At 30.7% G+C, this 22,166-nt stretch overlaps 2 protein-coding genes across 4 annotated transcripts in view; one reads left to right on the top strand and one right to left on the bottom strand.

Moving 5' to 3' along the window:
* Nucleotides 1–3,500, bottom strand: part of LOC126838961 (potassium voltage-gated channel protein Shab) — a 39,878-nt gene extending 36,378 nt beyond the window's left edge. For 2 of the 3 annotated variants that reach the window (XM_050573784.1, XM_050573786.1), the window contains exon 1: nt 3,220–3,500. The gene's annotated coding sequence lies outside the window, so the exon portion shown is untranslated. The remainder of the gene's footprint in view (nt 1–3,219) is intronic. The other variant, XM_050573785.1, reaches the window with a different exon arrangement.
* Nucleotides 3,501–13,017: 9,517 nt separating this feature from the next.
* On the top strand, nt 13,018–20,840 carry LOC126838732 (PH and SEC7 domain-containing protein). The gene is made up of 14 exons (XM_050573392.1): nt 13,018–13,176; nt 14,147–14,213; nt 14,427–14,480; nt 14,543–14,763; nt 14,849–15,649; nt 15,715–15,959; nt 16,036–16,229; nt 16,361–16,553; nt 16,619–16,803; nt 16,886–17,114; nt 17,203–17,347; nt 17,417–17,560; nt 17,623–17,774; nt 20,408–20,840. Exons 1-14 carry the CDS (start codon nt 13,039–13,041, stop codon nt 20,421–20,423), a joined length of 2,784 nt encoding a protein of 927 aa, XP_050429349.1. The 5' UTR covers nt 13,018–13,038; the 3' UTR covers nt 20,424–20,840.
* The last annotated feature ends 1,326 nt before the right edge of the window (nt 20,841–22,166 follow it).

Below are 22,166 nucleotides of genomic sequence, written 5' to 3'. Positions count from 1 at the left end.
TGACGGACGTCAAGTGACTGTTGAGACTTTCTGTTTCCCTTTTTGACGTTATTTTTGCAAAACAAGCAAAATGGGTGCATAAATAAAACCTTAAGAACTCTTTGGGAAAAATAAAACACAACAATTCCGCAAAGCAAAAAACTCATTCTATCATTAATGCATTTAATGACATTCTTCTAAATCTATGTACATTTTTACAGATATGTTTGTTAGGTTATTGTTCTTCGTTTCGAACATATACACCTGACCCACAATACAGTTCTTTATAAAATAATTATTACTTTTTAGTATTTTATAGGAATTTACAGGATATTTTTGGGTGTAAGAAAATAATTTTAAAATTAAAATCTTCATGAGATATAATAAGGTAAATCATTTGTTTGTAACGCTTTTCCATAAACACAGTGTCCTGGAAACGGTAAGGAACAAAAGATTACAATGGGCTGGGCATGCTTGGCGTAGCCAAAATCCACTCATACGCAAAGTGCTAAAAGAAAATCCTACTAGGAAAAGACCGCCGGGAAGACCACATATGAGATGGAAGGACGTAGGAAGGAGTGATGTGAAAGCGTTAGTAAGAGGTTTAGACTGGAAAAGGCAGACATCGGATAGAGAAAACTGGAGGCAAGACTGTATTTCCGGATGGTCCTAGTGGCCGATTTACCTAAGAAGAAGAAGATATATAATATACATAATATTTTTAAAAAAAGGCTTTATTTTAATTGTTTCTGTACTTTTTAAATTATAGTTATTATCATCTATTTGTTGTAATAGTTAAACAACGCTATTTAATCTTAAACTATTTCTACCAATACCGCTATAGCTAGTATAGTCAAAACAATTAAAAAATACTAAATCATGAGACTATGTAGTAAAGGTCGTTAACTTCAAAACACCACATCTTACGAAAGAGTAAAACAAAAAAATGAGAGCAATATTACGGCTTTCTTGCAATTCTATGGAAGAATATACAACAAAATGTTGACATCTTGAGTCAACGATAGTGTTGTTCTATAAGTCCATGAAAAAATAAATAGTTTTGTAGAGTTTCAACGTTTGCTAAAGGCAGTATTCACGTCCGATCGGTATTGCATCGCATGACTAACACGGTAGATGTTAGCTTTACATTAAATTTAAATTCTTATCCATCGATGGTATCGCTTAACTAAAACGTGCTTAAGGTGTGCGTGTCGGTAGATAAGAAAATGTTTTTTTTCTTCCGGAAAATAGTAAATAATTCAAAATTAAATTGCAGTATTACCTACTTCTACCAGTTAAGCACACACCAAAAAAAAAAGCAATTACGTTGTCAACTTTTAATTACTACACAGGACGAAATCGTGGTAAAAACAAGGTTGTGATGCGAAAATGTGTTTTTCGACCTTATATTATATATTTGTAACGTCTGCAAGATTTATGACTTCGTAGTACCTATAAGTTGATAACGCACAATGCGTTTCCTAACGAAAATAGTATATAAAAAAAACGTTGTCCTCAACAAGAACTGGTAACACGCAAAACTACTGATCGAAATGTCGTTTTCGCACGTTTCCTTCGTCGATAGTTTGTTTAAAAGTGTATACAGTGTGTGTGTCGCATACCAACCGCTTTTATTATATATTTTTATACCTAGACGCCGGCTTTACTTCTACGCCAGTCGGCAGTCACCGTCACTCGTTCAATAGTAATAATTGTTTCCTCGCGGGAACACCGATATATTAGCATAGGATTTTATGTCTTTTAGAAACGCGACCACGGTGAAAATATTTATAATATCGTGAACCTATATATAATTAGGTCAAAAGTGTATAACACCCGATGTTAGCGAGCGTATTCGAAACAGCTCTCCATACCCGTCCAGACAATACTACTATTATAACACTGGTACTACAATTAAAATAATAACGGGTAAATAGATACATTTATAGATTAAAATCTATATTTAATATAATCATGACACTAATAAAACTAAACAATTAATAAATATTAAACATATTTTCGGTAGTATTGACGCGGTTCGTCCGATCAACGATGGGGCTTAAATTGCCATCGGAGTGTCTAAGCCTAATACCTAGGCAACATTACGGTACAGTCATCTGTCCCCGCTGCTCTCTCCTTTGCCGATACACTCGTTTGAATCGACTACGGTGGCTAAACCGGATACCAAAAATGCGATTTGCATAATTTAATGAAAGAAATCTTTCACTCTCTCTAATGTACTTGTTTCGATGGCGTTAGTCGTTAAAAAAAAGCGCAGTAGCTTTTACGGGTGGCTCGAAACGCGAAAAACGATTACCAACGGCACGCTAATTTGTCAAACGCACTTAAGCTTGAGGTATACCTCATGTATACAAAAAAGGGTGGCAGACCGAAATCTCGTCTATCAACTTTTCGCCTTAACCGTCGTTTGTTTGCCAAGCGTGGATACCCACGCGTCATTCATTCCCTTCGAACGGCACGCACCAAAAATCATAACTACGGCTCGGCATGACGACTGGTAGGCCGTATTAAGAGGTATTCTATTAAGTCATACATAACGATGCACAAAACATGCATCGTCTTATATATAATTCATAGAAAACCAGAATAATAAAATAATGATGTTTCCTTACGTCGATCAAAAACAATTTCAATGGTCTTAAAGTCTTATTAAAACTCGAGTATATTATTATTGTTTTATAAAATATCAAAGGTATTTCAAAATGTGTTCAGATATTTAGCTTATACGTTAAGAGTACAGGGTTTTTTAAAACACAGTTAGTTTTTAATAACTCATTGATGTGGTTGCGAATTTAGGTGTTAGAAGATATTAATATACGAGTGAAATATAGACGTTAAAATATAAATATGACTTTTTAGTTTGATAAATTGCTTTTATTTTTGTGCCACACTTAAAGGTCACCAGTCGCCTCGACCTTTGAACACTCATTGCCGGACGTCGTTTCGGACGAACCGGCAGCATTCGGCGGTATTTTATGCGTTCGCTTTGCATTATCGCAAAACGAGTATCCGTCGCGTGTGCCTTTTCTTTTATACCAGTGTAATGTATATTCTATTGTTATTAGTATTATATCGCGACTGCGTATTGATCAGCCGCGAATAACAAACAAATTGTTAATAAGTAAACCCCTGTGTTGTATTGCTGAGTACAGCGGATATAACCGCGTGTCGATACAGTAGTATCGCTCGCCTATTAATAATACTGTACGTAATGTTTACCTAGCGCGGTTTGTCGATGAGTCTTTTGTGTTTTAGTGCAACCGTAATGGCATGCGTTCTCCGTTGTACTCCAGCTGAGGTGGCGGTGGCGGAGGCGGCACCATAGTGTCGTTGCCTTTTAATTGAACGCCAACCCCCACGACACTTTAGATAATGCACTTATATAATTAAATATTTATTTACTTAATAAAAAAAACATCTCAAGAGTATACTTGAAACACTCGCTCGGAGCGTCGTGTCGTGCCCGTGGTGGTCGCCGTCAACAATGGGTTGTTCGCAGACGAACGCGGTCGCATTACTGGGGCACGTTCGATTTGGGCGAATAAAACCGTGGAGACTGCGGTGGTTTTCCGCCAGATGGCGGAATGCGCATGACCAAATACGACCCCGGCCGAAACGGGGTTTATTGAACACAACAAACAAGAATCGCCGCCACCCGCTCAAGTTGGAACAAAAATAAAAGTATTTATAATAAAGAAATCACTCGGTACGACATTATAACAAAAAACATTATAACATAACGATAATAATAACGACAACAACGCATACTATGTATTAAACGGTAAACGATCATTCGTTGTTGTGTAGCCTTTAAGGTATATCGAACAATAATATAATAATAATCTGGGACGCTGTTTACCCTGTAACGAGCTCCGTCGAACAACCGCACGTCCTCTTCACCCGGCCAGGGTGTAGAGTATAAGCTCACATTATTATTATTATTACTATTATTATTGTTTGAACCACCTACGCGGCGTTGTTGGGATGTACTAACCTCCAATAGACATATCATTATTCTTACGGCCCAGAGGTAAGCGAATGCGACAACAGATTTATCGTTGCGCAAGTATTGATACGATAGTTCAGACGGCGTCTAGTGTATGCAATTCTGGTACACCAGTGTGTAGGGAACGAGGGGGGAAAATATCAATTTTACTAATGGACCGCATGCGGGTCGTTGCCTATTAATGCTGTAATGCATATTTTATTAATTTGTTGTTTCCAAATATATCAGTAAATAATTCAGTCAAGTTAGTCCTCCTAACATGACCTTAGGTTAAAACTGTATTCACTCGTGTATGGTTTAATTGTTTATTGTTAACGTGTAATTGTACATCACAAATTTAACTAGAATTAAGTTTTACTAATTAAATAATTTTGATGAAAAAAAGTATACATTTAATAATTTATTATTATAAATAATTTGTAATTTTAAGTTATTGTATTTAGTTTTTTTAAAATAACTAATGACTATCACAAATTGTAATAAAATGTAAACAATGACTAGTTTGAAGAAATTTATCTTATAGTTTTAAAAATATATGTATTTTTTGTTGCCGTGGACAAATAAAAATAAAATCATTTTTAAAATTTTAAATGTTTCGTGAGTCAAAGCCCGCTCATAAAGAATGTATTTTGATCATTATTAATCTTTAAGTAACTTAGTTTTTAAACGGATACTATATTGGCTATTACAGATCTATTATTCATATGAATAGAAACACACTAAACTCAACAGTATCAGTAAAACAAAAATGTATACTTTTTTAAAGATTAATATCGTACGAATTTCCATCATATTTTTTACATTAATCTTGCCCATTTTATTCGGTGGTTCATTTCCCACTGTAGACTTGGATACCAATATAACTTCAAATGTAATATAAAAAAATTCTAAGGTTCAATGACTTGGAAGCATTTCGTGTAGCTGGTGTGAGAGAAAGAGATTTTACGAAATTCAGGCTTCGGGTTGTTCGCTTTAGAGTCTAGAGGTTAATGAGAGTGGAAAACCACTCCAGCGGGATTTAGGTATAAACTTGATTTCGGCCGTCTCCGCGAATTAATGTTTTTTTTTTAATCCCTAGTCGGTCTTCGACAACAATGATATAGAATTCGAAATACGCGACTTGTATTTTACATAGTTAAAGTGAAATAAGAAAATGTATTTTATTCCTTCTGGGTAGCTACCACTTACTAAAAGTACGTCCTAATCTTTAAAAACACGCTTTAATATTATCAGAGTATTACAATTTCATTTTTAAATCCTCGGTAACTATGGCCATTAGTTTGTTGGTAGAATTGTATTGGTTGGATTTGAAAATGTGTAGGTTGAACATATACGTGCAATAAAGGACATGGCTTAGGTCTCCGATAAAAACCTCGAAATGTCACCAAACCGAGATTAGGCGGTGACGGACGTAGCTTAACTACAGATGTCGAGTGTCACCTATAGTAACCACTGTATCATACCATTACCCTTAACGTATAATATTATTACCCATTTTTTCAAAATCACTAGCAACATTCTACTTACAACTCAAATAGAAATACACAGAAACAGCTAAGTTTTTATTTAATTATAACTTAGTTTTTTTTTTGTCCTTAAATTTTTAAATGATTATTAGTTAGTTAAATTCTCAATTTAATTCTGATTAAGATATGTTAAACATGTGTGGATTGAATTAATTTAACATTTTTTTGATTTGTGGGTTTAAAATAATGAAAACATCAAAATTTAACCGGGTAATGTTGTAAATGAAATTAATGGTTAAGTCTTGAGTTTTATATTTTGATTAGACAATTATGTATAAGTAGGTATGTATTCAAAAGCGTTCAAGAGTTGTGAGCGTAAAAGTTAATGTTAAATAAAAATGACAATATTGATAAAATATACATAAAGCACAAATACAAACGCACTCAAGAAGCGAAAGTTGTACAAACATATTTTTTTTGTGTGGTTTTAGTAAAATATATTAAACAAAATTAAAAATATTAGTAGTAATTTTTTTTCATTACACTAGCTGGGTTTAAATTTTTTTTTTAATGTACTATATGGTATGCAGTATAGTATAGGTTATATAATTTTCTATGTAATGGATTCCCTGAATGAGGTATTTTCGTAAGAGTAACACTGAATTCAAATTGTACAAAATCTAGAATCTGAATTATTTTTAATAGGTAATGAGGAACGAGTTATTTAAAAACAATGTCTCAACGCTGATTTTAAAACATCATTAATTAATAGTTATTACATTATGTAACAATAATACAATTCAGTTTTTGGTTAAAACACATTACATATATTTAATGTATTATATATTAAATTAATATCGTAAGAAGAAAATATAGAGTTCAATAACGAATAGTTGACAATTTACATTTATTGTATTTCGCTGCCGTACGCCGTTGTATGTCAATTGCTGTCGAATGGATGCGAAATCCATAAAGTTTGGCCGCATACCGATGAAGACTTTTTTGAGGCCTATATTCTGGTTTAGTCATAAACACCATATGAGGAAACCCAGTACCAAAAAATGCTCCATCCACTGTAGCCGCAACGATGTCAGCTGAAGGAAAATACGCATCATCACACTTGGGACAGTACAATATTACAGTGCCCTCCCGAACTTTATCACTTAAACCTGAAACAAATTTTTTTTCTTTTCATGCATAAATAACTGCTACGGAAGAAGGAGACAAAGACCTTACTCTCCATTTTTTACACTACCTGTTTTATGAATCTTACAATTCTAAGTAAATCTTTATTTTTTAAATGAAGATGGGGAAAATACTGAAGCTTTTTGGAATGACGCGTTAGATTAAATTTTTTCTAAAAAATTTAAAGCAGCCAATATAAGAACTTATTAATAAACTTTCAACTTCGACTTTTGTTTAACATTTCAACTTAATTAATTTTAAATATATCTATTAAATTTTCTATGGAAATTTCATTTTTGTTAAATTATTGAGTGCTGTAAGTTGTTACTCATGTTGTATAATTTTTTAAAATAATGTTTTCGATAGTACGAATGTTAGTTACGTATTTTATTAGAACTATACCAAAGATATACCTGTATTTATAGTTATTTAAACATAATGTCCATTATTACATCTTTAAAATATTACAAAATATCTACAAAAAATAAAATGTATTATAATTTTTGTTAGCAGTTTACTTATAATATATATTTTAACCCTGAAATAAAGCATAATATGATTTACCCATTGGTAAAACTGGTGAACGCACACAATCAATTCGCGGGCAGGTACCAAAATCTCTAATAAAATATTTTTCCAACATTAGATCAACCCCTCGGGGCGTCATTATAAACCGAGCATGGATCAGACCATACAATAATCTGAGAGCGAGCAAGTCACGATGAGAGCTGTTACGATTTCTTGAACCATTTAACAACGTGTTTAGTGCGATCTCATACCCTGGCACCAATTCATCTAAGCCAAATAAGTTGAATCGATCCCGAACGTAGCATTCGTCCACTGCGCACATGAACGCGTTTTCTGGTTTACTCAACCACCAAGATATCCATGAAGTAGTGTCTTTTAATTTTGACATAATGTAACAAAATTACAAGAAGTTGAAATAATTATTTTAAATAACCCCGAGTTTGTTGATTTATCAAACAAACTACAATGTAAATATATTATAGCGACATCGATTAAAACGATTGATTTTCAAAACTACTATAATACTTCTATTAACAATTCATACATGATACATCTTATATCGATTTCCGATAATCTAACTTAAAGATTCTTAATTTATCTCATTTTTTTAGTTTCTGAAATTACGACTATGTCACGCAATTATTTAAAAAAAGCTGAGGAATGGATATTGGCAATGTCAAAATCTCTGTTAATCAATTTCAAATACGTTTTACAACAAACCGGAAAAATAATGAATGGATTATAGACTTGTGTGAAAGGTGAAGCCCATTTACTGAAAAAACTAGTGGAAATGATGGTGAATGCTGAAGCAAACGAAGTAAAAGTAGACCTGTATAAATATAGACGACTATGAACCAGTTTATTGATGCAACAGAAAATAAAATAGATTAAAAAAAACTATACTTAAAATAAATTTTAGAAAATTATTCAAACGTACAGAACACCGAAACTGATTTGAATCTGATGGGGAGGTGCTTTAAAAAAATATATTAGATGTACAAAAGAAAATCTGAAACCAGATTCGAACTCAATAATTCAACCTTTATTTTAACATGAAGTAGAACACTAATTGAGCACTAGGAAATTTGAAATGTACTTTCAATTTTACAAATATGTGCACTTGAAAAATAAGTATGTATATATTATGATTTATGATATTATAATATTATAAATTATGGCCCTACTTTTAATTTTAATCATAGTCATAAGTAATCTGGAAAATCTTTAGTTTAATAATTATAAATTGCCTTTTTTAAGAAAGTAGGCTACTTACATTCAACAAATGCCGATTATGGACTTTTAGAAATAACATATGTAGGTAATTTTTTTTTTTTCTTAGACTCATAACATATTTTTATAAAATGTTATAATTTTTCAGTAGCAGTATCTTTACAGTAGCACTACCATAACCTAGGTGGCTGGGGTAGTCTAGTCCTCCAGGTTGGGGATAAAACGCAGGGCTAAAATTATGGTATCATCACTTAATCAGCCTCGGACACAAAAAACGGACAATGGAGTTTAAGATAGCGACCTGGAAAGTAATGTGTCTCTTTAGAGCTGATGCGTGCCAAAACTTAGAAGAGGTATTGGACATGTATAAAATCAAAGTAGTAGGTATAAAAGAAGTAAGATGGACGGGAAACGGACAGCTAAAAATAGGAAGGTATATTATATACTTCTCAGGAATGGAAGACAAACACCAGTTTGGGTGTGGATTTGCCATATATGAGACCATAGAACCGTATATAAATGAATTCAACCTTATATCAGAGCGATTAACAGTACTAAGAATTGACACTGAACCTATACATATCGCTTTGATATGCACTTATGCACCAACGGAATCAGCTGACGAGAATAGTAAGGACGCCTTTTATGAGGACCTGGTCCAAGCATATGAAAAATTGCCAGGGAATACAATTAAGACAGTGTTGAGTGACTTAAACGTTAAATCTGGAAGAGATATGCAGTTTTCCCCTACGTTAGGTTAGAGAGCAGAAAGAATGTACCTACCTTATAGCTTGGAGTGTTTGAAGGATGACAAGATCCAATAAGAATATGCAGTAAGGATGAGAATATATGTTGAGAATATTAAAGAAGAGGATATAGAGGAAGAATGGAGCAAGATAAGTAAAGCTATTAAAGTAGTTGTAGAACAAGTAATTGGTAGACTAAAAAGTGGGAAGAAAAAATGGTATAATGAAAAATTCCGGGAAGCGGTAGAAAAACAACGTATAGCTCGGAATAATTACGTAAAATGTTACGATGCAAACACAAAAATAATATATGAAATAGAGAGAAAAAATTGCAAGAGAATTTTATAAAGAGAAAAAGGAATTTTCTAAACGAGATACTACAGGAAGCTGAAAAAGACCGTTCGCAAGGTAGTATAAGGAATTTCTTCAGAACCATCGGGCAATAAAAATCATTCAACCTAGGCTTGAAATCTATTAAAAACTGCGATGGGGAAATATATATGAAGCCAGAGCTAAAATCTAGAAGTTGGGAAGAGTTCTTTAAGGAACTACTGAGTACGGAGGTGCCAGTAAATCCAATAATTGGTACAACCTTCCAAAGATCTGAACCAATGCTGAATGAAGTAACTCAAGAAGAAACGGATAAAGTGATAGCTAGCCTAAAAAACTGCAAGACACCTGGATCAGACAGCATACCATCAGAGTTAATCAAATACCGGGGCAAACAGCTAAATTATTCCATGTTCAAAATATAATAGAAGATTTGGAGGGATGAACATGTGCCAACGAGTTGGAATGAAGCGATAATTATACCATTACATAAAAAAAGGTGACAAACTCGTTTGCGAAAATTACAGAGGTAACTCATTATTAAACTCAACATAAGTGCAACTAGGGGGGGGGGCTGGGGGAGCTTAGCCCCATCAAAATAAATAATACTTTATACGTTCTTGAATTCAACAAAAAATAAGTATTTTCAATATTCGAGTTAGTTAAACAAATATATTGAAATATCGTGCATAATAATTTACAAAAAAAAATGTTTGTCTTCGCTCAGTCAGGATTAACTTATCTGGACATACTATCTAGACACTTATCATAGTCACGGGAATAAAGTGTATATTTGTGGTATATACATTGTAGTATCATTCGTGAACACTGATTTTTACGGAGTTATCAGTGGCCAGAAATATTTTTTTTTTACAATTAACATCGCGATGTATATTCTGTGTTCATATATTCCGTGATAGGTACTATCTCATATCATGGTTACTATCAATACGTACTACAATGGACCAAGATCGTTTCAGTAATTATTGAACGCAATTGTGGTGAATTTAAGGATTTAGGCTGTCTAACAGTGCTTTATTTAGCTTTAATACGCTCGGGTCTAGAATTTGGGTCGGTAGTATGGAACACCAATCAGGCTGATCTTATCGATAAAATTGAAAAAATCCAAATGAAATTTATAGGTTTGGTGACCCTTAAAATTAATATGAAAGTTAACCAAATTGTCGACATTAAGCGTCGTTGAAATCTGATCCTGTTAAAAAATAGACGTGGACACACTTTTTATTTTTAAATTGTTTAACGGTTTAGTTAATAGCCCGGAACTTCTAAAGAGATTATCTCTAGTAGTGTCTAATGTTTTTTTGTTGAGCATCAGTCAAAAAATGATGTTATAAAGAGTTTATATGTCTATACATATCCTATATGTCGAATGTTAAATGTATGTAATACATTGTCTGGTTTTTATTTTTATTTTGATAATATCAGTAAATTAAAATTGAGTACCTTAAATGTATTGTGATTAGATATATGTTCCAGTGAATAAGTTAAGTTAAATGTTAAAATATGTATGGTGTATATAATATTATTGCATTGCATCTGTACTCATTGGCCCCAGCGGGGCGTTACTCATACAAATAAATTAAAAAAATTGTTAATAACTATTTTATAGTATGTAGAACTCATTAACAGTTAAATAATTTTGGTATTTTTGTAATATATACATTTTAAGACGTGTAGGGGCGAAGCCCCCGCGGGTTAATTTTGGTAAAATATTAAGGTGGGTCTGTAGCCCCCCTAGGATTTTGTGCTAGTTGCGCCACTGAAACTTAGCTTACAAAATATTCTCGAAGATATTGGTGAACCGATTAGTATCATATGAACATATGAATGTGGAAGAGTATCTAGGAGAATACTAGTGTGGTTTTCGGAAACTGTCTCCATTGTTATTTAATTTAGCGTTGGAGAAAACAATTGGAGAAATGCAGAAGAAGCCAACAGGTATAACAATAGGGGAGCGAAAAATCTAGGTGCTTGGGTTTGCCGACGATTTAAACATTTTGGGAAACTCGTTAAATGACACCAAAAGAGCAGTCCAAGTCTTGGAACAAGCAGCTGGTGAAGTAGGATTAAAAATCAATAGGGAAAAAATGAAGATATTGAAATTACTAGAGAATGAAGAGGACGTAGTTTTTGAAAAGGTTAGTGTGTTTCAGTATCTAGGAGCCATGCTGAGTATCAAAAATGTTAAAACTTTTATGGATTCAATTATTATGTGGATAATTTTTCGGATGTATCCATGTCTTCAGTTTTATGCTGACGTTTCAGACTCATAGCAGAGTTATCTTCGGAGAGTTACCTAGTCACCATTCCGCTGTCGTGACCATACTGACGACAATTTTTTCAATGAGTAAGCGATATTTTGGTGGTATTTTAGACTTAATTAAAAGCCTGACAAAATTACGCCTACTTAAGATAGTCCGATTTCAATTCTTTAAAAAAAATTGATTTCTTTGACTTCTAAATAGGCTATGTTAGAAACCGATTATAACTTAAAAAATTCAATTTCTTGTAATTATTAAATCAATTAAATTTGAAAATTGTTCAATATAAAAAATAATTTGATTACCTACATAAACAAAATAGCAAAAAATCAAAAATTCATTCCTGATATAACATAGTAAAGTAGCAAATAATTCATACCTCTTTTCAGAATTGAAATCAGACCATCCTAAGTAGTCGACATTTTGTCAGGCTTTTTAGTCTAAAACAAACGACAAAAAACAGACTACTTTCCCCTAATTAATAATGCTAAGTGATTTACTATACAACTAATATATTTGGTACCTACTTATCGAATGATTTCAAGAACAATATAATATAACAAATCGTTATTTAGTCATATTTTTATATAGGTTCTTGTTATTAAAAAAATAAGCTCATACAAAATGTTTTTTTGTTTTTACTTGTGGGTGACCGGCGACCGCTTTTCACCGGTCTGACCATAAATGGACACGTTTTATTCTTCATCATCAAGGAAAGGTTCTACGTTATCAGCGGGTAATGCATCAGGAGCAGGTTTAGGTTAATAGTGAAATAACTAAACAGTGTGGAGCGACAGGTGAGCTGGTCGGTGGTGGCGTGATAACGGCCTCTTGACATGTGCGGGTGCGTGGACCACAAACGAGGTATGACGTCACGACCGCTGCTGACAACATCGGTCAAAGGATATCGGTGACGTCAACGGCCGCAGCACCGTCGTCCAATGTTATCGCTTATCGGTCGCCGCCCGCCTTACCTTGCTAGTGATGATCATGTGCCCGTGAGCAGAGTCCGACGTTATATTCGTTATTCGTTAATGTTGCCGCCGACTCGCCAAGGAGACGGGACCACTGAAATTCGAATTGTTTTTCGCGATAACTGTGAACATGACTTAGGTGACAGACGCCAAGTGCTGTTCGGCGTACTGCGTACACGGGATCCGCCAACACACGGTCTCATCGCATTATCTGGCCGCTCAATCTGAATCCGGGCTCGCTAAAAAACAGTAGCTGTGTTAGAACTAAAGTGAATTTCGTTCTTTGCGACCATGGCCACTGAAATTTTGGTGACATTGTCCCGACTAGAAATGTCTTCTGGACTAGGTTTCTCATTGCTCAGCATTGCGGAATATCCACCGGTCATCTACGATGTGATCGAAAACACTCCGGCAGCTGAATGCGCCCAGGTAACCTTTGTTTTAGTTTCCCATCACTCAATGATCATTATTAAGGTACAAAAAATTATATGTATACCAAGACCCTTTTACTGAAATGTATTATTAGTTTATCTCAAAAAAATCTCACATAAGTATAAGATATAAATTATTATTTTTTGTCTAATACATTTCGATTAGGTTCGATTAGGTGCTTATCAGATAGTTCATAACAACTTGTTATGTGTTCCTCTAGAAAGTAAATTCTATTATTCTCATAAGACTTCTTATTTATGGTTTAATATTTTATGAATTAGCTTAGAAGCCTGTGCGACAATTTTAGAATATGGTAAATCTTCATTTATCAATTACTTATACATTTTATAAGTTCCAATATTGAAAATTGTTGTTTGCTCTCTTTGGATAATATTTCTTTCTATATTTGAAGTAATAATAATATTGTTTCTTATTAATTACTAATTTGTAAAGTTATATGTATATTTTGTGTTTATGTTAATAATTTTGTGCAATATCTAAAATTCTAAACTAATCGGTATTGTGACCATGACTTTTGTTCCCGACTTCAAAGTGTAACACTATAATGAAATACAGTTAGCCTACATTTGAAACTTGCTATTGTATTATTAATGCACATTCAGGTGTTCCTGTTATGACATAACTAAAAAAAAATGCCCTTGTAGGTGTAACATTTATATTATTTGAAAATACTATGTTACAATATACATCCTATATTGTTCAAAAGTAATTTTTGGTGACTTTATGGCTTAATTATCATAATCCTTAAGTTAAGAAATGTGCTGTTATTCTGTTTGGATAGTAGCCTGGTGCATATTCCAATTTAGTTTTAAATTGCTAATTTATTTACATAGCCATAAAATATTAATTTTTAGTGTCATTGGTCTGTTACACAATACTTCTACATACTCAATATTCTTAATATGTACAATAATAATATTTGTAAACGGATTTTATAACTGTCTAGATTGAAGCCGGTGATGTAATAATTAAGATTAACAATGAAGATGTTCGTTCATACACTATAAAAGACGGTAAATGATTTCACGTGTCTTTAAAAAGTTTTAAATTACATTGAATTATAGTTATACTGTTTTATAGTTTTAAAAATTGTAAATATCAAAATATTATAACTTTTTACTTAAAAGCTCTACGTAATAAGTAATAAGTATTAATTTGTATTTAATATTGTTACTGATTCATTTTATTTTAAACATTTATATATTCTTGAACTATTATTGTTATAGTGTTGAAATGCTTGCGATTAGCACAAAATCCTATTACACTTAAATTAATCAGAGGTCAGTGTACAATTTATTATTAAAACAAATATAGTCATTTAATAAAATAATATATTTTATAGATCCAGAAATTAAAACCAAAGTGTATAGTAAACTAACTGAAGATGGAAATGCTCCTCAAGTCTTGTTTCATGATATGGATTCTCCTCAACCACCTCCACAATCTCACCCACCTCCTTTAGAAATGGTTACCAGAACAAACACAAATAGAGTAGAGGCACCAAAATATGAAGCTTTTATGATGACCGGTGATAGAGTTATTAAAATGTCTAGAAATTCACAGGTAAATCATTTTTAGCTGGTTTAAATACTTTTAAGGTGTATTATTATAATAATATATTTCACCAATTATCTATGTATAATTTTAGGTATCCTTATTTCCAAAAAGAGATCGAAAAGTTGATTGTATTGTGAAAAACGGTGGCCCTCTTAAATTCCAAAAAGTCAATTCAAGCTCTGTTCCTAGTAGCCCAGTTGATAGTGAAAGGCCCACTATAGAAAAACCTAAATCTGGAAATACTTCACCAGTTTCTTTGCAACCTTCAAGTATTTCAAATTATAAGTGTGGTTCACGCTCAGAAGATCCTTTACAAACAAATTCTGCATATCCAATGACTTCTAATATGAGTATTGATACCGAAGATGAGGATATGACATCATCTTGTAATACATTGTTAAACACTAATGTTATGCCATTAGAAATGGAAGATAAAAGGGTATTATGGACCTATAATGCGGGTCATGTTCCAAATGACACATCAACATCTTACAACTCTCTTTCTAAAGTTGTGTCACCTAGCTCACCAACTTCAAATTCATCATCTTTAATATCATCACCATCTGACAGGCGACGCACAAATAAAGGAAATTACCGCTGTAACAGTCAACCTAATAGTAGTCATTCAAATATATCTAGTCCAGATTTTCAAGACATGGCTGATACAGATTTTATAATTAATTCTCGAGAAATAGAAGATTCAGATCCTAATGATAGTGATTCTACTATTTTAGCGATTGAACCACCTAGGAAGCGCAGTGCTGAGAGAGAGCAATATCCATATGATACACAATCGGATCATCGAATTGTAATACAGGTTAAAGGACCAGAAAAAAATAATGATAATAATAATAGATATTATAATGGAAAAGATAAAGATCAAAACTATAAGGTATTATAATTTATTATAGCTATATTTTTTTGAAATTACTGTTCTAAAATATTTTATATAATTAGGAAGAAGAAACCGAAGATGTTCAACATTTACTGGCACTAATGGAAGGTGCAGCTCAATTAGCTAATTCTGTCACTAATAATGAAGAGAACTGGACTTTAAATGAAGAATTAGATTCTGAAAGCTTACACAGCTTTCATTACTCTCCTAAAGCCGTTGATATGCCTTCAGCAGTAAGATTAGCGAAACGATTATTTCATTTAGATGGTTTCAAGAAAAGTGATGTATCACGACATCTAAGCAAAAAGTAAATAATAAAGTATAAGTAACACATCATACATGTATTTTAATAACAATATTTTGTAAAAACAAATTTTCTATAGCAATGAATTTAGTAGAGCTGTAGCAGAAGAATATTTAAAGTATTTTGATTTCAAAGGACGCTCATTAGATTTGGCACTGCGACAATTTTTAAAACAATTTAGTTTGACGGGAGAAACTCAAGAACGAGAAAGGGTATTAGTTCACTTTTCTAAAAGATACTTGGACTGTAATCCTCAATGTTTTAATTCACAAGGTAAATACATTTTTTGCAGTTTTGAACAGGTCCTCTTCTATAAATGGGGTTTAAAACAAATTATCTAAAAAAAAATTGGATACATTGTGAATGTTATGTATGGATGATGTGTAATGGTTATTCATTTTTAGATGCTGTACATACATTAACCTGTGCTATAATGCTGTTGAATACAGATTTGCATGGTCAAATGATAGGGCGTAAAATGACTTGTAATGAATTCATCGAAAACCTGGCTGGACTCAATGACAATGAGCATTTCCCTAGAGATGTTCTTAAATCATTGTATATGGCAATAAAAACAAATCCCTTAGAATGGGCTAAGTAAGAGTCAATTAGTCGTTTAAATTACTATGTACAAAATATAATATGTGTTATAATATTTTCAGTGATGACGATTTAGATGAAAATCAGCTTAAATTATCCAATGCCAATCAACCAACAGATAATCTTGGAAATAAACTTCCTGGCCAGAAAGGTAATAATTATGATGATAACGTCATGACACAAGCCTTGGAACATAAAAAAGGCTATGTAATGAGAAAATGTTGTATGGAGGCTAATGGGAAAAAAAGTAAATAAATAATAAAAGTTACAAATGTTAAAATTTATTATTATTATTCATTGAACATGACATGTAAATAAATAAATTGCAGCCGCTAGAGGAAAACGTGGATGGAAAATGTATTTTTGTACATTACGTGATCTCATTCTTTACTTACATAAAGACGATTCTGGTTTTCGGAAAACTCAAATTAGCGATAGTATTCATAATGCCATACACATACATCATGCTTTGGCAACTAAAGCTACAGATTATACAAAAAAGCAACATGTTTTTAGGCTAGTAACTGCTGATCGAGCTGAATATTTATTTCAAACTAGGTAAACTTACAATAACTATATTTATAAATTTATATTTTTATTTATTGATATATGGCTGTTATTCTTATCAATATTTATATTTTATTAGCGATTCCAAAGAATTAGATTCATGGATAAACACTATTAACTTTGTATGTGCAAGCTTTTCTGCCCCTAGATTACCAAGTGCTGTTGGTAATCAGAAAAAATTTCAGAGGCCATTATTACCTTCGGCACCAACAAAATTAAATTTGGTTTGCTATTAGTTTTATTCATATAACTAAATTATGTATGTATCTTTATATATATCAATGTTCCTACAGCGAGAGCAGCTTCGTGAACATGAAGACACATTGAGACAATTAGAAGTAGAAATTGATATACACAAGAAAAAACCACCAGAACGTGGTTCTAAGCACATCACTCTTCAGTTTTACAAAGAAAAAGAAGCCCACTTAAATGAAGAAGTAAAATTAAACAAACTAAATTTTATAACATTTTTAAAAACCAATGTTTTGTAATTTTATAGCTGAAACGGTATAAGACTTATGTCTGTTTGTTGAGATCAAAAATGATCCAGCATCCAGAGTACGATTCTAGTGCTGCACTTTTGGAGACTGATGACGAAGCAGAAATTATTACTGCTAATAACCAAAATTGCTCGTTACCCATTTCAAACAGGTACAGTTATAATGCAGCTATTTATTCTTCTATGGCCACACATAATATTTAATTTAATATTGGATGTATTATATTATGTGCTCATTTACTTGTAGTCATTAACAATAATGCAAATATTGGTTTAAAATTTGAGGTGCCAGGTGCAGGGAAATATTACATATTAAAAAGCCATTGTGGGAATCGGTTTTCTATAGGCTTTAAACTTTGGAAACTTGGTACATATACAAAACATTACTACCTATATTAACAATTTGTGTTTTAGTTATGACTTAATTGCGTGAAAGCTAATTGTCTTGTGCTTAAGTTTTCATTATTATTTAGCTTTACACTTATATTCAATATACTAGTATGGTAATATTGATTAAACATTTTAAAGAACTATTCAAGTAAAAAGTAAACAATTTTAAACAATAGTACAGAATAATGAATATAATTCAAAAGTCACTTATATAATGGAGTTTTTCTAAATTTTGACCGATGGAACTTGTGACTTTATGTATCATTTTCAACTAGCTCTAACAACCCAACAGTCATTAATCAATAGTAAAAAAGTTCATTTTTACTTGAATTGTATTCGCACCATCCGCCCGCATCCCACCCAGATGATCTGTCTATTAGTATAACATCTATAATACATACACAAATGTGTTTTATTTATAAAAAAAATATCTCCGTTTGCTTATTTGACTCAAAACCATTCAATATTATTCTAGATAATATATTATTAATATTTATTTGATCTATAAACAGTGGTTCCCAAACTGGGCACTGCTAATCCATTCCAGGGGTACTTACACAATTAATACAATTTATTTGTTATTTTTTGTTAATTCCAATTTAGTATGGCAAATTTTTGCAAAATCTTAATTAAAAGGTTAAACTGTGATGTGTAATTTCTAGCTCAGTAATTAGGACTCTTTTTGTTTTTTGGTACTGTAATTTTTTTTTTTAACTATCAGAGCATCCTTGATAGCAATTTAAAAAAAAAATGTCATCAAACATAGCATGCAGAATGCTTTTTATTCGGTCCATAGTGGTTTTAGAGCAAAAACACTTCTTATAAATTCGAAAGATACAACATTTCGGAAAAAATTTCATATCCGGTTTAAAAATAATAATGTGAAAAAAAATTAGTTATTTTAAAACAGTAAAAAATGATTTCAAAAGTTAAACATTACAAGTATCTAAGCTAGTTCTGCTAAAAAATTGGGTGATAATGTCCTCTTAAATCTAACATTACAGCCTACAGATATATTTTTTTTTTTTAATAATTGATAGAAATGTGTAAAATATATTTCAGTAAACTTATTTGTTGTTGCACACTGCTAAAGTGATTACTTCTTGCACAAATTTAGTTGAATAAGGTAGAAAAGCCAAAGAGAGACAATTTTGACTTGTGAGATGGGAGACAAGGAGGATTTTCAGTATAGAAAATTAATTGTATTTATTGAGTTCTATTCATTATCTATCTTTGACATACCTTATAATTAAGGTCAAAATACAAAAGTTAAACTAAAAAAATACTGACAAATTTGTTTATCATTCAGTCATATGTTGCCATAGATGTCTAGTGAAATATAGATGCTGCCATAGACTAAAATTAGTGGAGATAGACTTAGACGTCGTTGCTTAACGCTAGACGCGTCTGGAGTCAAATAAATATTTTAATTAAAAAATGTCAAGATAGCTATTTAAAATTTAACAAGCAATTCTCGAATCGAGATATATAATATTATTAATAAATAGAAATAGTTTTTAGAAAAGATTTGAATATTAATTAAATGAGTTTTGCTCATTTATGCCTTTTAAGACTTAAAAAGTTTAATCTTTGCATTGTGCTCACTGCCTAACCATACTATGATCATTATGTCAAAAGATTTAGTAGATGATTGTCATATAATTAATATAAAATAAGTTGCGATAAATAATAAAATTGTGATAGCAATAAACCAACTTAATTGGAAAATTGGACCTAGGCTTTAGCACACCAAGTTTGACAGCACTGTTTTGGACCTAAACACCTGTACTACTTTCTGGGTTCATTTGTTATTAAAACTAGGTGATATAACATTTTTAACTATTTCATAAATAATTAGGCTATACATTATTTTGTATTAAACTTGTACAATTTCTATTACTTAAATAATTTAAAAAAGTTTTTCTAATTTTTATTAATCAGAATTTTGTATGTTACCATATTATAATAAACATTTTTAAAATGTATTTGTTGTCAAGAAATAATATAAACTCATATTTTACATTGTTTGATTAAATTATGTTGGATTGCTAAAAAGTATATAAATGTTTAAGGAATCTCTAAATATAATATCTATTACCTTAAACCTTTAATAAACATTTATGCAACCTGACATTATTATTAAGTAATTTTTGTAACTAACAAGTTTTAATAAAAACTAATACAAAATTATACTAAAATAAAAAATATATTAAAGCTTTTTTGGTTGCTACTTCAATCATGACATTTCTGGCACCATTTGCTTTTAATCATAACACAGTTGCTAATATAATATGTTTTTTTACACTAACTAATTACCATAACACTGCAATTGCTGCTAACTTTTTATAATTATTGTTTGGATGATGAGAATGTTTTGTGTTTATGCATGATAAAGGAGTATCGATGCTTGAAGCTGAAAAATATGCCACTGGACTTTCAAGACATTGTCACTTGGCTGTGTAGTTAATATATTTGTATTTATTATTATATTTATCGTTTTAAATTTTACTTATTTTATTTGTGGCCACCATCAATTTTTCAAATATTGTTGATGATTCCTAATCAAAATTAGACATTAAGTCTAGGTATAAAGTTTTGTTTTTTATTGTGTGAAAAATTTAATTATATTCAAATCTGCTTAACAATTGTGCATATTATATTGTAAAAATATTTATAAAAATCGTTTTAGTACAAAATAAATATTTTTTAAGTAATAATTTAATTTTCCAGACAATTTTTTATAGCATACAACATAATTTATATAATATTTATGTACTCATATACATAAATATACAATAATCTAATATTTTATAACCACTAAATTTTTCATTCTTGCCATGGTTAATGATTTGTATTTCATTTTCACATACATTTTTTATTGGACCTTAAATCATTTTAATATTAATTTGTAATACAATAAACAATTTATTTGTTATATTTTTAAAAATTACTATAGTATACTATTATATATTAGTATAATATATAAATATTACTTACATATATTATATAAATTATTAATTAACAAAAATAAAATATATTTATCTTTATTGTACACACACATTGCTTTATGTCTATAGATTTACATTAAAATCAAGATAAATGTGCCAAATAGAATTAAAAACACTCAGTAAACTACTAATTAGTTTTTGTATAAATTAATGTACTCAATTGTTTTTAATGTTTTATTACTAACTATATAACTTTATAAACGTCTTAATAATATATACATAACTTTTGTTAATAAAATACTATTTAGAAAAAGTTTAAATAAAATAGTATAAAAGTTATTTGTTGACAAACAATCAACAAGTATGTGTTAATTTATATAATATTATTTAAATTAATTGTATACATAATGTTATAAAAACAAATTTAGGTAGTTGTATTTCAACTCTATTCATATTTCATACAAATATATTATAACTAAATAAAAAAAAGTACCTATTTCATTATTATAACAAGTTAACATGTTATTTGTTTTTAATTGTAAATGACTAATGTATATTATATTTCATATGATGTCATAATTGAATATAACTTGTTTAATTAATAACATTTTTCCCCTTTAGAGTTATTTTATTTCAAAATTAGTTTATATAATTTTAAGTTTAAAAATACATTAACTGTATATCCGTTTTCTTTGAGAGCAGTTACTAAGTTACAAATAGTAGCTTCTAAGTACATTTTTTTTATTTACCGATTTACTTCTTATGTTATGTTTTTAAATTAATTTACTGGTTTTAAGAATTTGGTCCATATTTTCTCATAGTTAATTGTATGTATATTTGAATTGTCCTCAGTATTAGTAGATTAGGTTTTTATTTTGGCCTTGATTATAAATATATATATTTCTATAATGTGCAATGTTAAAGAAACAAAGAAATTAATTTTACTTAATAGTTTTACTAAATTAAATATTAAAATATTAAACTTTAATTATATTTTGCTATTAAAATGTTTTCCACTGTTTGTGTTCATTTTAAGAAAATTTACTTAAATCTTAGCTTTCTGAGTCTATATTTAATATTCAAGTGTCTAGTCTATTGAATAAAAGTAAACTTATTTTATAAAATACCGTCAAGCTTAATTTAATATGTTTAAGAAAATAAACAAAATGTTGTTAAAAGAAACTCAACAACTTGTTATTATTAATT

This window comes from Adelges cooleyi, unplaced genomic scaffold (genome assembly GCF_023614345.1).
Source record: "Adelges cooleyi isolate 19-005CV unplaced genomic scaffold, UGA_ACOO_1.1 ACOO_flye_CR_arks_rails_tigmint_CR_PRNA_30, whole genome shotgun sequence".
Classification (NCBI taxonomy): Eukaryota; Metazoa; Arthropoda; class Insecta; order Hemiptera; family Adelgidae; genus Adelges; species Adelges cooleyi.
The sequence above is the reverse complement of the archived record's forward strand: the minus strand, read 5'-3'. Positions and strand labels throughout refer to the sequence as shown.

What these genes read in the sequence shown, in the direction of transcription:
- LOC126838732 (XM_050573392.1), top strand. Translation starts at nt 13,039, where the DNA reads ATGGCCACTGAAATTTTGGTGACATTGTCCCGACTAGAAATGTCTTCT. An exon ending in TCACGACATCTAAGCAAAAA is followed by an intron (nt 15,960 to 16,035) that starts GTAAATAATAAA and finishes AATTTTCTATAG; the next exon opens with CAATGAATTTAGTAGAGCTG. An exon ending in AATCCCTTAGAATGGGCTAA is followed by an intron (nt 16,554 to 16,618) that starts GTAAGAGTCAAT and finishes TAATATTTTCAG; the next exon opens with TGATGACGATTTAGATGAAA.